The following is an 18,748-nucleotide window of genomic DNA, read 5'->3' on the forward strand; positions in this document are numbered from 1 at the left end:
GCACGTGAGAGAGCTGATTGGAACCATTGTAAGGCCTGCATTTACAGATATAAATCTACATTGGATCAGCTAAAATATTAAAGGATGCATTGTTAAACATAGGAGCTCGTTGTTGTCGCCCGTGCTTGGACTTTGGGATCGAGTGATACTAGAGAGATCGGAGCATGATGAGATTCCTAGGTATGCGAGATATTAGAGCTATGGGATTACATATCGGATAACATAGGAGTGTTTATCGTTTAACATACAAGTAGTTTATGTAGTTCCCCCACAGTAATAGGGAGTGGAGACCCAATGCTCAGGTGAGAGTTGAGCCTCCTGCTCCTTTCAAAAATGTTTTTTTTTTTTTTTTTTTTTTGGTCTTACATAGGACTGTTCGCGAAGCTATACTCATAATTGAAGGATTAGTGAGAGCTACAAGTGCTTACTAACAGTTTTGGTACAGCTAAAATAGAAGATTTTGGAGTCTTAATGTAGCGTTCGTAGCAGTCTGAGCTCCACCTTCCCAGGACTTTAATTAGCCATGAGGGGATGCCTGCTGAGGCTGCGGAAGTAGCGGCTCCGATTCGGAAGCTGTGGGAATAGTAGTTGTTGGATCGAAAGCCACAATGATGTAGAATTGTCCGGAGCTCCCTCGTAAGGCTTGTGCGAGTTAGCGATGAGCCAGATAAAGAGAAGGTAAACAAAGGCTGGCTTGCTGGAGGCTGAGCTTGGAGGATGTAGTCTTTCAGAGCCATCACAGAACAGATGGGAGAAGTGGACTTAGCTACTGTGAGAGTGCATCCCTGGCGGAAGGGGTCGGTTTTGGATTGTTTTATCCTAACCAGCATATGGGTGGGGGAATGGATATCCAGGAGAAAGGTTATATCTTGGGATGTTAAGTGCACCTCAGGATTGAAAGGCCCATTACAGGTAAACTCGCTAGAACGTAAAAAGGCGAAGAATGCCAGGGTAAAGGCTGCCCAAAGCATAATGTGGTTTGGGTTTGTGCTCAGCTCGGGGTGAAGATAGTCATGGATGGCAGTGAGAACCTGAATGGTAATTGGAAGACGGTCGAGCTGTTGGGAGGGGGTTAGGCGTTTTATACCTGTCAGGACCTTCTGCAGGCGGTGCATTTTTTGGGTGTTAAGGGGAAAGTTAAGCTCACGGTGGAGGTCCTGAACTGCGACCAAATACAGTTTGACTGTCTCATAGGTTACTTTTTTGGCTAAGTGGGAAGCAAAATAAATGAGGGTCAGTTCCGAAGCTGGCAATAGGGGTTTGGAGGGGCCCACCAGTCCATGCATTAAGCTGAAGGTCACAAAATGCTTTTGGCCGGCTCGATAGGTTCGCCTTGTGGATGGGGCGAGGGAAGCCTGGAAGTATTGCTGTACTGAGGCTGTCAGATGAGCATCGCTGATGGAGGGATGCAGCAGGGAGTGGGAGAGGCTGTGGGAGCCAGGGTGTGGAACCGGACCATCTGAAAACGGGAAAGGGAGTCAGCAATAGCATTGTCCAACCCAGGGATGTGGGTAGCACTAAATGTGAAGTTGTGGGCCAAGGTCAGGAGAGTGATAGCGCGAACCAGGTCCATCACCCGGGGAGACTTGGAATGTTTGGAGTTTATAATGGCTACAACAGATTGATTGTCACACCACATGCGGATACGTTTCCCGGTCCAGGTAGGGGCCCATAACACACAAGCCAGGTAGATGGGGAAAAGCTCCTGCCATTCAATACTGATGCCCCGTTGTTTGCTTAAGGTGTGTTCGGGCCGCCAGCGGCCTTGGAACCAAAGCCCATTTAGGAAACCTCCATAACCTAAGGTCCCGGAAGCATCGGTGAAAAGTTGGAGTTACGGGGGGGGAAGAGATGTTGGAGTCGAGAAAAATGCTTACCCCGTTCCAGTGTTCGAGGAATTCTATCCACATCTTAATGTCCTAACGAAAGCCGGCATTGAGTTTAATGTGCCAGTGGGGGAGCTTGAGGCCTTTGGTTAGATGAATGATACGCTGAAGGAAGGGGCGACCGGGAGCAATGACCCTGCATGCAAACTGGAGGGTGCCTATAAGGGATTGAAGATCCCGGAGGGTGGCTGATTTTTTTCAGGGACCATTGGAGAAGGGCCTGTTTGGTTCGGGTGAGTTTGTCCTGTGGAAGGCGGGCTTCCATGGTATGGGAGTCTAAAAGGATTCCCATAAATTCCAGGGAGGTGGAGGGAGAAAAGGTTTTCCCTGGGGCGATAGGAATGTCAAGCTCAGTGAACAGGTGAAGAACTTTGCAAAGGGCTGTTGCGCAGTGTGACCGGGGTGGGGGTAACGCAATGAAAAAATCATCCAGAATGTGGATGACCTGGGGAACATTAAGCTTATGTTGAATGATCCATTCAAGGGCAGAAGAGAACTGGTCAAAAAGGAAAGGGGCACTGCGCAAGCCAAAGGGGAGAACCATATCGAAAAAATAAAGGCCTTGCCATTTCATTTTCCCAGTCTGTAGGGTGGACAGGGATATTCCGAAAGGCTGCTTTGATGTCTAGTTTGGACATGAAGCAGTTCTGACCGAGATCCTGGAGAATGGTAATTGCATTATCTACTTTAATGTAATGGAGGGAATAATCCTCCGGTGGGATGTGGGCATTGACACTAGTGGGGCGGTGTTTCGGGTAGGAGAGGTGGAAGATTGTCCGCCAGTCAGAGGAGTGTTTCTTAGGGATAGCCCCAATGGGGTAAACTTGAAAGTTTGGAAAAGGGGGGGAAAGGAAAGGGCCTGCAGTGTGACCTAATGACACTTCTTTCAACATGTTTTTGTCGATGATTGAAGGGTTTTCTTTAGCGGAGGGTAAATTGGGAAATTCTTGTGGAGCCCGGGGACCCGAGTAACCAATTTTGAAGCCATGGGAAAAACCGGATAGAAGGTATTGGACAAATGACTGGTTGGGGTGATCATGGAGATAGGATGCCAGCTTGGGGATGTTAATAGGGGTCGGGGGAGAGAGCTGGGAGAGGTACTCAGGGGTGGCTCCGGGAGGAACTGCTAGAGCTTGAAGATGACTTAGGGCGGTCTTCTCTGTAGCGGGAGAGTTTTGAGTGTTCCTGGCCTGAGTGAGTGGCATAGCATCCAGGGTGGTTGCATCGATGCTTGAAAGGGCATGGGGTGCGGGCACAGGGTCGGCCATTGTTAAAGTTGAAGCACAGGTCAGACTGGGTGGGGGCATTCCTTGTCCTGGGGGTAGACAGAGGGCAAGAGTCAGCATGGTGATCGGAACTGCTGCAGGATCTGCAGCCCGATGTTTGAAGACCCGTGAATGTATCCAGGTATAGCTGGACGTCACGTTCCCCCCAGTTGAGGGAGAGGTTGTGGGAGGCACGGCGCCGGAATGCGACGTCGTAGACGTACCAGGACATCCCGGGGAATTTCCTCGCCGCGTCCCGAATTAGCTGCTGGTAAGCAATTAACGCGGTGGCGCGCGAGGGGTAAGAGGCGACCAGTACTGATGAAAAAATGGCAAAAGCATCGAGCCATTTATCAATGGTGGTGATTTTGGGGCGTTTGGATGCCGAGGGAAGGGGAATGGTGAGACCTTGTTCCCCGACCTTGAGGTTGAGCTGGGAGCTCAGGGCGTCCTCTAGGAGAGACGATATGGGGAGGAGAGTAGCAAAGTCCACGTACTCACCGTTCGTGATGGCTGTCGTCGTGGTCTTCGTCAGCTGGCTTGCGATGGACGGTTGGCGAAAATCCGGAAGGAGGGCAGCGACGGTGACTGGATCTGATGGGTTGAATAATGCACCAGGTTGTGGGAGAGCAGGGAAGGCCGATTGAGGCGTGGGGAGGCTTTGTTGTTGATGACGGCCATCTTGAAGTTGTTGGCGGCCATCTTGAAGTTGTTGGCGGCCATCTTGAAACGGCGTGAGACTGGGTTCCACAGCATGGCCTTCGCGGGGCGTCGCGCGTGTCGTCGCGCGTGGAATTTGTAGATGACCGCCATCTTGTCGGGAAGCCAGTTTTTCGTCGATGATGGACGCGATTAACTGCGCCAGTTCGGCTTGTGGGGCCAGGGTGCTGTCTTGCACCGTACGAATTACAGGAACGTCTGAGCCGCTTTGCGGGTTGGGAACTTCTTGGTTCGCTTCGAGACGAGCTATGAGCTGTTGCCGTGTGCCCGTCTGAGTAAGATTGTATTGTGCCAGCAGGAGGCGAAGGGCCTCGGTGGCCATTGACCGAAAGTTAGTCTGTGCAGGCGTTTGTGCGGTTGCTGCGGGACCTTGGCGGGTCCTAGCTGATTTCCGAGTGGTGGGTCTTCCTCGGTTTGGCATGATGATAAAAATACGGGGAGTTGAGCTTAGGTTATTTTCCAATAAGAGCTTCGAAAAAAGGAACTTGTGAGGATCTGCACGAAGCAAACAATGATTGCAAGAGGCGTGTGTGATCGAACTAGAGGTAAGGGGCATGCAGAGGGCACGTGAGAGTGCTGATTGGAACCTTTGTAAGGCCTGCATTTACAGATATAAATCTACATTGGATCAGCTAAAATATTAAAGGATGCATTGTTAAACATAGGAGCTCGTTGTTGTCGCCCGTGCTTGGACTTTGGGATCGAGTGATACTAGAGAGATCGGAGCATGATGAGATTCCTAGGTATGCGAGACATTAGGGCTATGGGATTACATATCGGATAACATAGGAGTGTTTATCGTTTAACATACAAGTAGTTTATGAATAAAGTGGTGCTAAACCAAATGTGCCTAGCTATCTTGAGTGGTTTCTCTCAGGTCTCATTAACATCAGTTTATTGTTCCCATAAACAAGAACGAAATATATTGAGCTTTGAGGGGTCATGTAAATGAGACAGATATCAACCATACATAACATATATAAGAATTTCAACTAGCATGGAAGCTGACTAGCTGGCTATTTACATGGCGTGGTGGAATTGAATTACTGATCACAAAACCCAATCCATGCTGACAGGGCGATTTTAGCAGTGGGCTTTCAGATAACAAGTCTAGCACTTTAACCATGCACTATGCCGTGCTTCGTCCCCTACTTACATTATCGCAAGATTATGCAGAGTAAAGAAGGCTCGATGTGGAATAGTCTCCAGTCGGTTAGCGCTAAGAAATCTAAAATTAAAAAGATAAGTTTCGTGGCACTGTTAGTAACATAATGGTGTAACTCCTAGACTTGTTTAGTGAAACGCATCTCTAATAAGTCACTTGTCGGTGTCCCAATATTAGCATAATTGTGAGCGAGTTTTAAATCCCGGAAAAAAAATGGAAAAAACAATAAACTCTGGCAGGTCCCTAAAGTAAAACGCGTGATTCATAACAATCTAGCGTTACACTTTGAAATACGCACAGGTATCGAAGACGGGTCATTATGGCAAAAGTCTCGTTCGATATGGAGGTTATGATGTTATTCCGCAAAAATCTAGCATAAAGAAAGAAAACCTGTTGTTTTCGTTGTTGTACCAGTTGATGTTTACTATTGCTATAATTATTTCCTTACCATTTTCTTTACTGGTTGTTACTATCACTGTTACTCTTAATGTTGCCCTTACGGTTACTGTTAATGTCACTGTCACCATCACTGTTACTTACGGTTGGTGCCAACTATACACGAAGATTGCGAAGAATCATTCCTGCTGCTAAACGCGAACAAAACCATGTTACTCTGTTATTAGGGAACTTAAGCACTGACGTTTTAGGAGCGACGGCGTAGGGAACCTGGCGAAGAGCGCGCCGTTGGTGCCTCCAAATAACAAAGCTTACAGCAAGTGAAGTTTTCGCGACGGCATCTCTTTTCAAAAGCTTTCTTAAAACTTCAAAAAACGTCTGTGAAAATTTTTCAAAGAAATGATACTGCTATTGTGCGATAAGAAAATATTTTCAGACGAAGACTTCTCGGTGCTGTAGGAGAGCTACCGTCATCTTTAGTACTTTTAGGTAAGTCCAAGTAAAACTCGTATTTGAGTTACTTACAGATATCTCAACCGCGACATACAACAGAACAAGCCCTTTGGTAAGGTGATAATTCTGTTATACGAAAGATCTCTGAAGAGAGAAATAAGTGGATGTTTAAGGAGGCTTGTAATGGTTTAGTTATGCCTGTCGTCGGTTTTCTATCGCAACTACACCAGTATTGTTGGGGAATAACTTTTAGTAGGTCAATTTGACCTCAAAAAGGAATTCAGACTAATAACTTCATAAATACTCGAAGAAGGTTTTTATTTTTGACTAATTGACAAAACAAACATTTTTATACCCTTTAAAAAATTCTGCGGGAGATTTAGAACCGCTTAAGCTTATGAAAAAGAATGTAGCTCTAAGTTCTAACTATAAAGTTTTTCACAAAATTTGTAAAAATGCTTCTTTTGCCGGTTAGACAAAAATATATTAAAAGAAAAAACTTTCACCGAGTAGTTTTGAGGTTGCTAGCTTTGAATGGTCAAAATATGCTGTCACAGAGATACAAATGGAAGACAAAGGCATGTCTAAACCATTACGAGCCACCCTGACTTATTGAGAATATTGGTTTAAAGTAGAAGTAGTTTGTGGAGTTCTCGAGGATGATGGGCTCATTTTGGTTCCCCATCATTTTTGGAAAGTGTTTTTTAATGAAGCCTCTTGGCAGTCATTTTTGCCTCTGGGTTTAAAGAGAAAGAAAGGTTTTTATTAAAAAAAAATCCCTTGCTCCTTTCAACGAAAGGATTATTAATAATAGCATAAGTATTAGCATTAGCATTAGTTAGCGTTAGTGTTAGTGTTAGTATTGTATCAAACGTACAAGCGCCTTAGTCGAAACGTATTGAAAAATAACTTGGTAGGCAGGACTTGGATGTTGTTTGAAGATAGGTACCTGCAGATAAGTAAAAGGAAAACAAAGTTTAACAAATGCAAAAGACAATAAATCCATTATTTGGTAGTTTATCTTTAGTACAACTAAAAGTAAGCTTATAAACCGGTTTAGACTAATGATTACTAATAATAACTTTACTTATAATTGTGATTAACTCTTTTGATACTTTTTTAGATTTATTTTTTTTAATTGAAACTATTTTTAAATATTGATGCCACAAAAGATTACCATGGTTTTGGATCTATTTTTAAAAGACGATAATATGGTCAGACGTACAGAGTGTTTAAATCTTGATGAATGGAAAATAGATCAGCGGTTAGCTCTTGGATGTTGTTTGAAGACGCGTCCCTGAAAGACAGACACAGCGTTTGGGTCAAGAACATTTTGGTAAAATTTTCAATTCAAATGAAATTATTATAAAAATTAAACTTGTTCTCTAATGCTAAAACACTATCATTTTAGCACAGTGCGAGTGTCTCTGTACTTATGGAACAAAAAATTATGATCTCAAAATTAACCGTTCATTCGCGAGATTTGGTACTTACTGCGCATGCTTGAAGAAACGAGTGGCTCTCGATACTTCCGTTGCAGGACCAATTTTGATTGGTTTTAAAAACACATAGAGGGCCGGAAGTAAAACACTGAGGAGTCTGCTGAATTGTGCTTTTAAAAGCTAAGTATGCTCAATTCAACTGAAGTCCATTTTTTTATTTTTTAATCGGAACTTTTCAGGGTCGCTCGTTATTTGACCGCTGGCCAAGAGAAGCGAAGATTTTTGGCACGAGGCTGGCTATTTGCACATAAACCGAAATCATAAAAGTAATTTGATTGTATCAGAGAGATCTGTTTGTACCTCTATCAAGGAGATTATAGATTATGTTTTTCACCCTACGTTTGATACTTTGCATTTTGAATGTGTTAAAGTTATTTGACGCTTGTCAGTAATTAAACAAGTGTCAAAATCGTCGAGATAATAACAGAGAGAACTATAGGCTAGCAAAGATATATATGTTTAATCTATTATGATGTATTGTGTGTGAAGCTCCCCAAGTAACTCACGAGTTGCCAAAACTGGATTAGATTAATATTTCCAATTCAATGTTCTAAGTAAAGCAGCCAATCTAATTTCTATTTTCTTGTATTTCTTGTAACGATAGATTAGCGTTATTAACACGTGGGAATTTATCCTTTTTTCATGAATAATCTCGACGGTTACGTCAAACGTACAGTGTTATTAACTTTGTTAGAGGGCGAAGAACATCTGCGGTAATGTTTTGAATATTGTTTGAAGCCAGGTACCTGAAAAAAAGTTAACAACAGTTGAAAAGGGGAAAAAATTAAAAGTTAAAAAATAAAAAGGAAGCAATGTCTAAATGGTTAAGCTACCAGAAAGATAACAAACCCATGGCCGGCCAATTGACAATGTATACAACATGAGGTATATGTTTTATCAAGAGGGCGCGGCATTTTGTCAGCTTTTCTGTTTTGTGTCTGCCCTCATTCCATAATTTGAAAGTAATTGATTGATTGATTGATTCACTAATTGATTGATTGATTGATTCACTGATTAATTGATTGATTGATTGGTGCCAGAAGTCAAGTCACTGCTTGACTGATTAATCAGTATCACTTACTAATTAGCATCACATACTTAAATTAACCTGTCATCACTTATTTACTTAGTCTATCTATTTACGACGCACAGAGTGCGTAATTGTGTGAGAGAGGCAAGTGTATCCGCAGTGATGTTTTCAATATTGTTTGAAGTCAGGTTCCTGTAAAAGGAAAGGAAAATTTATATTATTATATAACCAGCAAGGACACGCGTTCTTAGTTTGTACTCGTAACTCAATAATTAGCACGGCCGTGTATTCATAATATGCTCTTAGCAGTTTCTACCTTGCACTAGGGAATAAGTATTCATATCGTAAATCAGTGCAAAAACATACTTAATGCAGATCGCTGAGGAAACGCATCTGTTTTCGCTAACAAAATCTTAAGAAGAAACAAAGATATTGAAGCACGTTCGCGCGAAAATCTTTTAACATTGATTTTTTTTCTAAAACTTTAAGCATTGTGAGATTAAGAGTAACTGATGTCAGAAATGTAAAAAAAAAAACGGGGGGATAACAAAATTCGTTGCGGAGATAATATGCACAAAAGACCACCCTTAATCTACATTTTTTCACATTGATAGTTTGTTTAGTTTTTATAGTTTGTCGAGAATAAGAAGAGAAAGTTGCCTATCAAAAATTGGTGGGGTCACCAAACATTTAACTGCAATGGCTACCAGCCCTATAGCTGAAAATCATAGCTTCGTTTCAACGCACGTGCTTAATCTATGATATGGCAGGACATTGCGACATGAAGTACGTGGGCAATAAGGATTGATGCACATAAACAATTAGCGCGAACGGCCGGTGGATTTTACTCATAATTAAATTTGAATCCGTGTGGTGATTATTTGCAATAGCAACGTCGAAACTGAAGCAATATACCCGACCAAGTCGGTGTTCAATCGAATCACTGTCTCCGACTGAGAAAAGAGTTTGTGTGTTGCCAGAGTAGCTATTTTAAATGGTTGTGGTGCCAGAATGCTTCTTGATCTCGATAAACGGACATTAAGCATTGACTAATTCTTAAGTATACAATATGATCGACAAGGAAGAGAAACTATTTAAAGACCCAACTCCTTTTCTTAAAAATCAATGTGTCAGTTTTACTCTTTTGACAGTTGAAGTGTACAACAATTGCTTTTCAACAATAAAATCGACAAGCTTCTGTTTTAAACGTCAGAAAAATATACTCAAGTCTACGTTTTACCTTGTGAGAACATGATACCGGAAATATAAAGTGGAGCCCACTTTATGGTATTTTCCTATTAACGCCCTATCGTCGTTATATCGTCTAGACAAATGATAAGCGATAATGGAAAAGGTTGATGAAACCCTTTAGTTTCTTCTTAGGATCTGTATGTAGTCTACATTTTATCACAGGGCCTCACTAATTAGTTCCGGGAAGCAATGTGTATTATTTAAACTCACAGCTCATTTAGATTTGTAAGTGTGGTAAATACTCCTTCGGGTAAAACTGAGATAGCGTTCGAAGAAATGTCCCTGATAAAATGATGAAAATAATCATTAAATTTATAGATGAAAAATTTGGACAGACTCAAAACTTCGGGCGGTGCAACCAAGAGATCAAGGCTTAAAGCAAGCAACTGTGATTCTGTAAACTTTAAGGCCCCTTTGCCACTTATCCGGATGAACTTTAAAACGAATTTTTTGCTCAGAAAACGGATAGATATCGATGTTTTCGGTACTCACTATCGTTTTTGAATCGTTTTCAACAACGTCAGATGGCCATGTGATCTCTGTCAATAGCTCTGCACGTGCATTACTTTCGCCACTCTCTGAGTAACGCAAGATCACTGAATTCTGCGTTCTGTGAATTTTTTTCGGAACTGTTCGCTGTCTTTAAATATTCACTCCCTAATTTGAATATAGTACACTTGCAGACTCGAGTAATATGCGCATGCTCTAAAATTCATCTAGGGCGATGCAGCGTTTCGTTTTCAAATTTATCCAGATCAGTGGGACGGTGAAATGAGCGTTTTATAAAAGCTTCGTTTTTGCCGTCCACTCCACCACGTCGCCGCCGTTTTCAATTTTCTCCACTCTGGAGTTCGTCTCGGAAAGTTCGTTTTCGGTGACCGAAAACGCCGTTTAAATTAGTATGGACGACACCTTAACGCGGGGCTTGAAATCGAACTCTGTTCGTATTAAAGGTATGTTACAAATAATCTCAAAGCCGTGTAGAAACAAAATAAGCAAAATACGAGATAAAACAAAAATCAGACTTTGTTTGAATTTCACAGGAGCACAAGGTTTGGGGTAATTATCCCTCGAAACAGGCTCTTCCTTGATGGAATAAAAAAGCTAGTATTATTTTGTCTGCCCAGTTTTGGAGTGACAGAACAGAGGGTTACACATTAAATTTTATTAGCCGCCACTTTACAGCTGTTGTTTTGTTCGCAAATGAAACCTTTTCGTAGGTCAGTAAACTCTTTATCGTGTCAAAATTACTTTTACTTACAGAAAAAATAGATTTGTCAACGTGGCAAATACCCCATCAGGTAAAACTGTAATAGCGTTTGAAGCAAAACTCCTATAGAAGTTTAAATAGATGTCTAAGTACAGTTGAATCCCGATAACTCAAACCGTCAGTAACTCGAAATCCCGCTAACTCGAACCTTTTTCGATTCCCCTTCAGGTCGTTTTCTTACTAATTTTACCCTCGATAACTCGAACTCCCGATATCACGAACCTTTTTGGATTTCCCTTGAAGGTTCGAGTTATCGGGATTCGACTGTAGAGATAAGTAATGGCTTATTGGTAATTCAGATGATTAGTAATTAAGCAGTCTATTTGCTGATTAAAATAAATATTGACACCTTTATATGGCGGTATATGCAAACAGTTTCAATTTGGGATCTACAGCTGCGCGATTTTGATTGTTTTGTTGACATCCGAAAGTCTCGTTACGTACGTTTGAAGTATACGCCGATTATAATTTTTTATTCTTTTTTAAGCCTTTAATCATTGACAAAAGTCGTTGGCCCACCCACCCCCATCCCCCTGTTTCGTGTTGCATAGCACAATGAGGCCAAACTCGTTTAGTTCGTTTTAGTTTGTGAGCAGAAGTAGGCAGCAACTTAAAGCATTACTTTTTGCATTCTACGCAACATTGCAAAGGGAGAGAGAGGGAGTTACTTAACTTTTTCATTGTTCGAGTGAGAAAAACAGCAACTGCGCCAAAGTTTTGTCAATGATTGCAGTGTATCAAACGCTAAGCATTGTTATTATATTTAGTGGTAAAAAGGTATGGTCAATACTTTTTTAAGAGTATATGTATATGTTGTGGTTTAAATTTATCTTAGGTTTTCGCTGTATAAGACAATGGGAATAAATATTAAACTGGTTTGAAAAAATTTAAACGAAACTTCAGCCTGTAGGTTCTTAAATCACAAGGTTCTTATATGCGTTTTTTTACAGTACCCATTAACATAATCTGACCTTAAGATGAATTTAAACCAGAACATGTACTTAATACTCTCTGGTGATGTTAAAATAGACAGGTAGCGCTGTATAGTGCAGATAAGAAAACGGTAACCCTTAACATGTTTGCAAAACTGTTTGGTATATACTAGTTATACAACACTTTCGAGTGGTATACTATGGAATATCCCACGAGTCACTTGTATTTTCTCGGTATAAACACGAGCCTTTAGGCGAGTGTGTATACCAAGAAAATACAAGTGACAAGTGGGATATTCCAAAGTATACCACGAGAAAGTGTTGTGTAACTATTTTATACCATACCATAGAAAATACGCTTACTAAATTTCGTCGAGAATACAATCGCAGCGCACGATGGGAAGGTTGGGTTGAATACCGTCGAATATACAACGGCTTTCCTGTATTCTGATTGGCTGTATTTTATATGGCATGGTATAAAAGTGTATATACATTTTGTAACGCAAATTCTCTTTAAGATGCAAAATAAGGATTCCATCTTCATACAATTCTTCCCCTTTTTCGTCCATGTAAAGTAAAAATTTCTTTGGACAATTCAACAAAATTTCTGCAGTGTAGATCGGTTCACTCACAGCCTCCACAAATCTGTTAATCTGGTAAACACTCCATCAGGTAGAAGGGTAATAGCATTTGAAGTCAACAATCTGTGAAATTAATTGACAAAAATTGAAATTATAATATAAGACTGTTTTACGTTTAACCGTTAGCATCTTTCATAAAAGTTCTTAATGATACATAAAATTTGTTACATAACGATCTAATGATGCAATGAATTTCTAAAGAACATATTTTTCAGCAATTTACTTGAATGTAATGAACATCTACTAAAGTGCTTTACTGCTTTCCTGCAGACACTGATCTAACTATACACGTCGGCAGTTGGCCACTTTAATTTACATTTGGTGCATAGAGGTTAGAAAACTGAAATAATTATAAGGCAAACCGAAAAAAACATTAACAAACCAAATATTCTGTTGTTGATGATGATGATGATTTCGTTCCGAAAAATAAACACTTTTCGAACTTACAGTGATTGTAACTTCGTCAAGTTGTAAAATAGATCGGCAGGTAGCTTTTCAATTTTGTTTGATCTCAATGACCTGTGAAAATTAATGTAACCTGTGATTGGAAAAGTAAATTGCTCCTAAAACTGTTATTTGGAATTAATACTGGCTAGGCCGTGCCTCACTGAAAGCTTTCGTTCCAAACATAAGTAATCTGACATTGCAAAAACGTTCAAATACGTCCTCTACCTCCTTTTTCTACATTACTCCTTGCTGCTTCCCCGTCAAGGCGTTTTTGCATTCTGAAAACGTTGAGAAGTGGTGATGAGAGGCCAAGAGAAATATGCTGATGATCGCTGGATTCCGTGAAAGTTTAATGCGGTCGTGACAGAATAATGATTGGAATGATTGGAAGAAGGCAAGAGTGTCCCCAGTTTTAAAAAATGGCAGTAAGCTGGATCTGAGCAACTATCACCCTATTTCGGTAATCCCGCTTATTGCAAAAATTTAAGAGAAGCTTATTCATGACCAATTATGACCATTATCTAAATATAAACTACCTATTATCAAACTGCCAGTCAGGATTTCGGTCGTTGCACAGTACCCTAACTGCATTGCTTGAAGCCACTATCACTTAATGTGTTAATATTGACAAAGGCCTCCTTAATGGCGTAATTTTTATCGACTGAAAGAAAGCCTTTGACACTATTGACCTCAATATTATTATCCAAAAATTGGTCAAGTATGGCCTAGACCGAAATTCTGTCACGTATTACTTATCTTTCAGGAGTCAACAATGTAATGTTAATGGCAATCTATCTACCGCTAGACAAATTACTTGCGGTGTTCCACAAGGTTCTTTAATTGTACCATTTCTTTTTCTACTCTACATAAATGATTTGCCAAACTCTCTTAACAATGGCACCGCTCGAATGTTCACGAATGACAACAGTATCAGCTTTGCAGCCTCGACGAACTACGACCTCGAAACATTGATCAACACAGAGCTAGCCAACGTCAACACCTGGCGAAGAGCTAACAAACTCAGCCTAAATGTTGCTAACACTGAATTTATGATCGTTGGTTCGCGTCAGAGGCTGCCCATATCGATGGCAACAAAATCAATATAGTTTACTCTTCGAAGTCTCTTGCATGAATTTACAGTTGATGAGACCCTTTCCTGGTCAAATAGATATAAAATGAAACATATTTATTTATACTGACAGCCACCGTAGACTTTTAAGGCCAGAAAAAATCTCAGCAGAGGGATGTGAAAAGTTGCCTGTATACTCCATCGACCTAAAAAAAAACAAACAAACAAATTTCTACTGAAAAAATAACACAACTGTTATGAAGATGAACAGTAGATATTTAATATTTATATTCCATTTTGAACTCATCAATAAGTAATGACTCGCTACTTAAACATGTTACCGTATTTTCTCAATTAAACGCCCCCGGCGTTTATATCAAACTTGACTTGGTGGACCCGGCGTTTATTTGAAGCCGGCGTTTAATCGGGGCCCGGCGTTTATTAACGAGGTGCAATTTCTGTCAATTTTTCAGATTGATTTATTACTTACCGAACTCCGAGATCCAGGGGCAGTTTGTCAATACGGGACAATTTTTCCCTTCGTTCTGCCCCGAAAACCTGTCCCTGGGTCTCCAAAAGTGATTATTACCTAAAGGTGCATTATTGCGGATTGAACACATTTATGTTGCAAACACGATTTGTGACAACAGAACATAAACGGTATATGAACAATAAAGGAGCAAGTAAAGGTTATTGGTACAAACTCCTGGAGGGATCCTCGCGATTTCAACGACTGTGAGCATTTACACAAGAAAGGAAATACGTCAGTCATGAAGACAGGAACGCAAACATTACCATGTTTTACTTTGTTGTACAGCGTCCATCCTAGCTATGTTACGCCAAACTTTAGTTGTTAGCTTGACCGCAAATAAACGCCGGGACCTCGAACAAACGCCCCCGGCGTTTATTTAAAAATTAGCAATTTTGACCCGGCATTTATACGAGGCCGGCGTTTAATCGGGGTCCGGCGTTTAATCGAGAAAATACGGTACTCTATATTGGGAATTCAGATGTTAACAGGGAAATTTTTTAAAGAAACATATGGAGCATTATAACCTTATCTACCTCATTTCATTAACTGTAGCCACGACAGCGAAAGGAATTTTGCGCACTCTGCCTTGGCACTCATCAGCCAAGAGGCAAAAACTTTAATTTATACCTAGATGTACATGTGTTTTAATTTAAAAACATCCCAAACATTTTAATGGCTGGTAAAAAAGACAACCTTACATCTTGTCAGTAACCGTTGCGGTGCATTTCGTAACAAGCTCTGGTGACATTAGATTCAAGCACAGAAGACTATTTCCCCAAAAACCGTCTGTCCAATAAGAACATTGAGGTACACAATCTAGGACAAAAAGAAAGTAGAAATGCAAACGAAAACCCTGGTCTCGATGTTTAGGAAAAGGGTAATTTTAAATTAGGTAACTAGCTGTGGTCAGTGGTGACCAGCACCCACTAACGGCATAAGAATCACCAGCAAAAGCAAACATTATGGTTATTCTAAACATGAGATTTTTATGTTCTAGTGGGGACGGCCGCCTTAAAGAAAGACATTATCACAGTCAAAGACATGCAGCTATTTCAAATAACGTTGCCAGTTCAAAGCTTAAAACCAAAAGACAAGACCGAATAGTGGTCTGGGTATTCACTCGAACTTTGCATATGGCCTATAGGATAAACAGGGACGGCGGAGCAGTTTTCCAGGTAGGGGGGGGGGCTGACTAGTGAATTTAAGTGGGGGGGGGGGCTTGAGAGACTCTGCTCTTAGTAAGTCTTTATTTTTTCGGAAAAAGTGGGGGGGGGGGCTAAAGCCCCCCAGCCCCCCCCCCCCGGCTCCGCCGTCCCTGAGGAAATATATCAGTTTGTATTTTTGCACGTGAAGAAGTCATGAAATTGTTTTCCTCTCAGGAGATTTTTTTGTAGCTATCTTTCACCTTCGAGCAACATTGAGTTTTTAAAAGTCTTCTTAAATTTAGTGTGGCTAAAAGTACCTTGTTTCTGCATGTCTGCAGGAAAAAAACTTGCAAATTTGGGTTTGTCATGTTATTATATCTGTCAGTATTCAGCACGTTCAGTTGCTCTCTTCTTCGACCCTCCACCTATCGGTCTTGTCTTTGAGCTTTGGTCGGACAACGTCAATTGAAATAGCTGTAAACTTAATCATAAGAAACTGATTGATCATTCTCCTATGATTATGACTGTATTATGTACTAGGACTGGATTATGGCTAAAACTAACGCTTATGTCTTAATCATATAGGCGCCTTTATGATCAACATAATCTTAGTCATAAAAAAATAAATAAACCCTACGAAAGTGGTCTTTGTAAAACCCAAGACTCACCGCCAAAGGTTATTAAAAAATCACTCGCGTTGGTTCCATATTTGCTTGTCGCTGCACAAGTGTAGTTTCCTTCGTCATGTAATTGTATTTTCACAGTGGCGGTTGCATTTACCAGCACTGTAAAGTTTCTTATCAGCGCTATGTGTATGGGAGGACTTCCAGTAGCTGAACACCACACGTAATAGCCTGGTAATGATCGTACGACAGCGGCTGGTAACAACACCCTAGGTGGGACTACAAAAGTATTAAGTGAGTGCACATTAACCCTATTCAGAACGGGCTTTTTTGAAGCTTCTGAGACCGGGGGGAGGGGCATTTAAAGCCCCCCCCCTTGTAACTTCCAGAATATTTAAGCAATCACGATGAAACTTATAGGATGTATAGTTTGTTCGAACATCTATCTTTTGGTATACGTCACATAGAATGATGACGTCACATCAAGTGCCAGTTACATCATGATGTCAAAACAGCCGTCATCTTGGATCCGCCATCTTGGATTTCAAATATTTTCCAAAACGCCAGAAAACCACCCAAATTAAAAAAAAATCAATAAAACTGTGCTTAAAACCGTAAAAAAATGTGATAATAAATTGCATAAAAGTTAATTTTATTAATAAAAATACGAAAATTACAAATTTGGGAAAATATGCCTGTCAAAATACCGTTGCTATGGTGATATCAAGTTCCTGACACAACAACCTATCCTACCAAATTATTCCCAGATAAATTTTAGATAAACGCTTTAAGTTTGGCAGCGTTTGCTTGTAGCTTGAAAAAGTTATAAGCGTTGAAAGTCAGCGCGGGCCTCAAAAGCCCCCCACCCCCTAGTCTGAATAGGGTTAATTTTGTTCTCGTTGAAATCACAAACTTGTGACATTGGTTCTAAACAAGCACCCACTCTTCAAAATAATGAAGTTCTTTTCAAATCTTTATCCTCCGCGAAATAGTTTTTACTCCGCTTGGGGATAAGAAAAGGAGAAAGGCAAAGACAAAGGGGAACATTCTTTTGTTTGCCCTTCTTATTGCTTTGTTAGTAGCCACGCGTAAAAAATGATTTTTACAAATATTCCGAGTCGTTAGAGTCTGCCCACTGTAACTTATTGGTGGTTTCGGTTTGCTTTTTTACGTCTATTTTGAGGAATCGAGAGGCTTCGGCTGTTTTAACTTACCCTGTGGAATAGCAGTGAAAAATAAAAGAAATCCTCTTCTTTGAAAACTGGAATCTGAGTGGAACATCAGCACAGCGTAATCTCCAGTTACAAGAACTGTCTGTCCGGTTTTCATGCCACAGTATTCACCAAGGTTATCGTTATGGTCATTAGTAATCCTCAAGTAATCAAAGCTGCGAAGAAAGTAAAGAAAGTACTTGTATAGTAGCAGCCATACAGGCCCAGTGGCTAGTCTCACTAGAAATCAAGAGTTTCAGCAAAGCTATAGACCTATACGATTCATTATTTGCTTTAAAATTGATGATAACATACAAAATGTTTCGTAACTTTTGAACTGCCTATCACTGTTCTGTCGAATAACATACCTACACAATTTATCATCTTCCATGTCAAAGTCGTGAAAAGAAATGTTCATCGTTGTACCTTGTGGAATAGGAACCAAATAAACGCAGTCTAAAAAGTTTGGATAGTTCTGTGGATATCCAGGACTTTTCAATGTATTGTTTACCTCCGAACCACAAACTATTAAAGAAAAAATATGACAGGTGAACGTGAGCTTAGGGTACGTTGATTCTAGGCAGCGTTAAGCAAACAATTATTCCGAGAAAAGTCGTGCTGAAAGTGATACTAACTCACAGAATTCTACAGCCGAATATTAGGAATTGGTTACAGGAATTGATTGGGCAATGCCAAGCTAGAAACAGGGATGTTTACCATTTGCCAGAAAAGCTGGTCAGAATGACTGTTGAATAATGGTTACTTTTTTTTCCAAAACCAGCCAACTGACCGAAAGAGATGGTGCTTGCTGTTGATAGTTACGTTTTCAGTCATTGTTTTTCCTTGATGGGAAACTGAAAACGGATAAGTAAAAAAATTGGGCAAGATTTTTTCGACGGTTCATACCAACCGGGTCAAAAGGCCTACCTCCGAACAGATTGCGCGGAACACTACTGTTCCGTTTGCTTTTCAACTGAAACTACCAGGATTCTAAAATAAATGGTAAGTACCCAAGGTCTAACATTGGCACATTTGAACAGCGCTGTCTTGAGCATCTTAAAATGTACACTTACTCTAGTTGTTATTGAGGAACGCATCTGAAGTGTTTATGAGAAGACACTGCTTAACCAAAATTTATATTCCCCAGTACTATCTTTTGTTTTATTACAAAGCATGTACGGGAACCACGACTATTAACAAAACCCACGTG

The 18,748-nt window shown here is 40.5% G+C and overlaps 2 protein-coding genes and 1 pseudogene across 2 annotated transcripts in view; all 3 read right to left on the reverse strand.

Moving 5' to 3' along the window:
- LOC144662703 (uncharacterized) overlaps positions 1-18,748 on the reverse strand; it is a 40,542-nt gene that overhangs the window by 11,859 nt on the left and 9,935 nt on the right. The window contains exons 6-21 of the mRNA XM_078523568.1: positions 17,907-18,063; positions 17,542-17,714; positions 16,373-16,606; positions 15,258-15,375; positions 14,159-14,233; positions 12,959-13,030; positions 12,503-12,574; positions 10,930-11,001; positions 9,879-9,950; positions 8,538-8,609; positions 8,062-8,133; positions 7,111-7,182; positions 6,763-6,834; positions 5,958-6,029; positions 5,335-5,406; positions 5,028-5,099 (exon numbers count right to left, since the gene is read on the reverse strand). Coding sequence (XP_078379694.1) covers positions 5,028-5,099; positions 5,335-5,406; positions 5,958-6,029; positions 6,763-6,834; positions 7,111-7,182; positions 8,062-8,133; positions 8,538-8,609; positions 9,879-9,950; positions 10,930-11,001; positions 12,503-12,574; positions 12,959-13,030; positions 14,159-14,233; positions 15,258-15,375; positions 16,373-16,606; positions 17,542-17,714; positions 17,907-18,063 — 1,549 coding nt within the window. The remainder of the gene's footprint in view (positions 1-5,027; positions 5,100-5,334; positions 5,407-5,957; positions 6,030-6,762; positions 6,835-7,110; positions 7,183-8,061; positions 8,134-8,537; positions 8,610-9,878; positions 9,951-10,929; positions 11,002-12,502; positions 12,575-12,958; positions 13,031-14,158; positions 14,234-15,257; positions 15,376-16,372; positions 16,607-17,541; positions 17,715-17,906; positions 18,064-18,748) is intronic.
- On the reverse strand, positions 344-1,286 carry LOC144662744 (uncharacterized). Its single transcript, XM_078523637.1, has one exon. The coding sequence runs from the start codon at positions 1,284-1,286 to the stop codon at positions 405-407; it is 882 nt and encodes a 293-aa protein (XP_078379763.1). The 3' UTR covers positions 344-404.
- Positions 1,382-2,455, reverse strand: LOC144662739 (uncharacterized; annotated as a pseudogene).

The sequence above is a fragment of the Oculina patagonica genome, chromosome 8 (assembly GCF_052425735.1).
Source record: "Oculina patagonica isolate OP01 chromosome 8, crgOcupat, whole genome shotgun sequence".
Lineage (NCBI taxonomy): Eukaryota > Metazoa > Cnidaria > Anthozoa > Scleractinia > Oculinidae > Oculina > Oculina patagonica.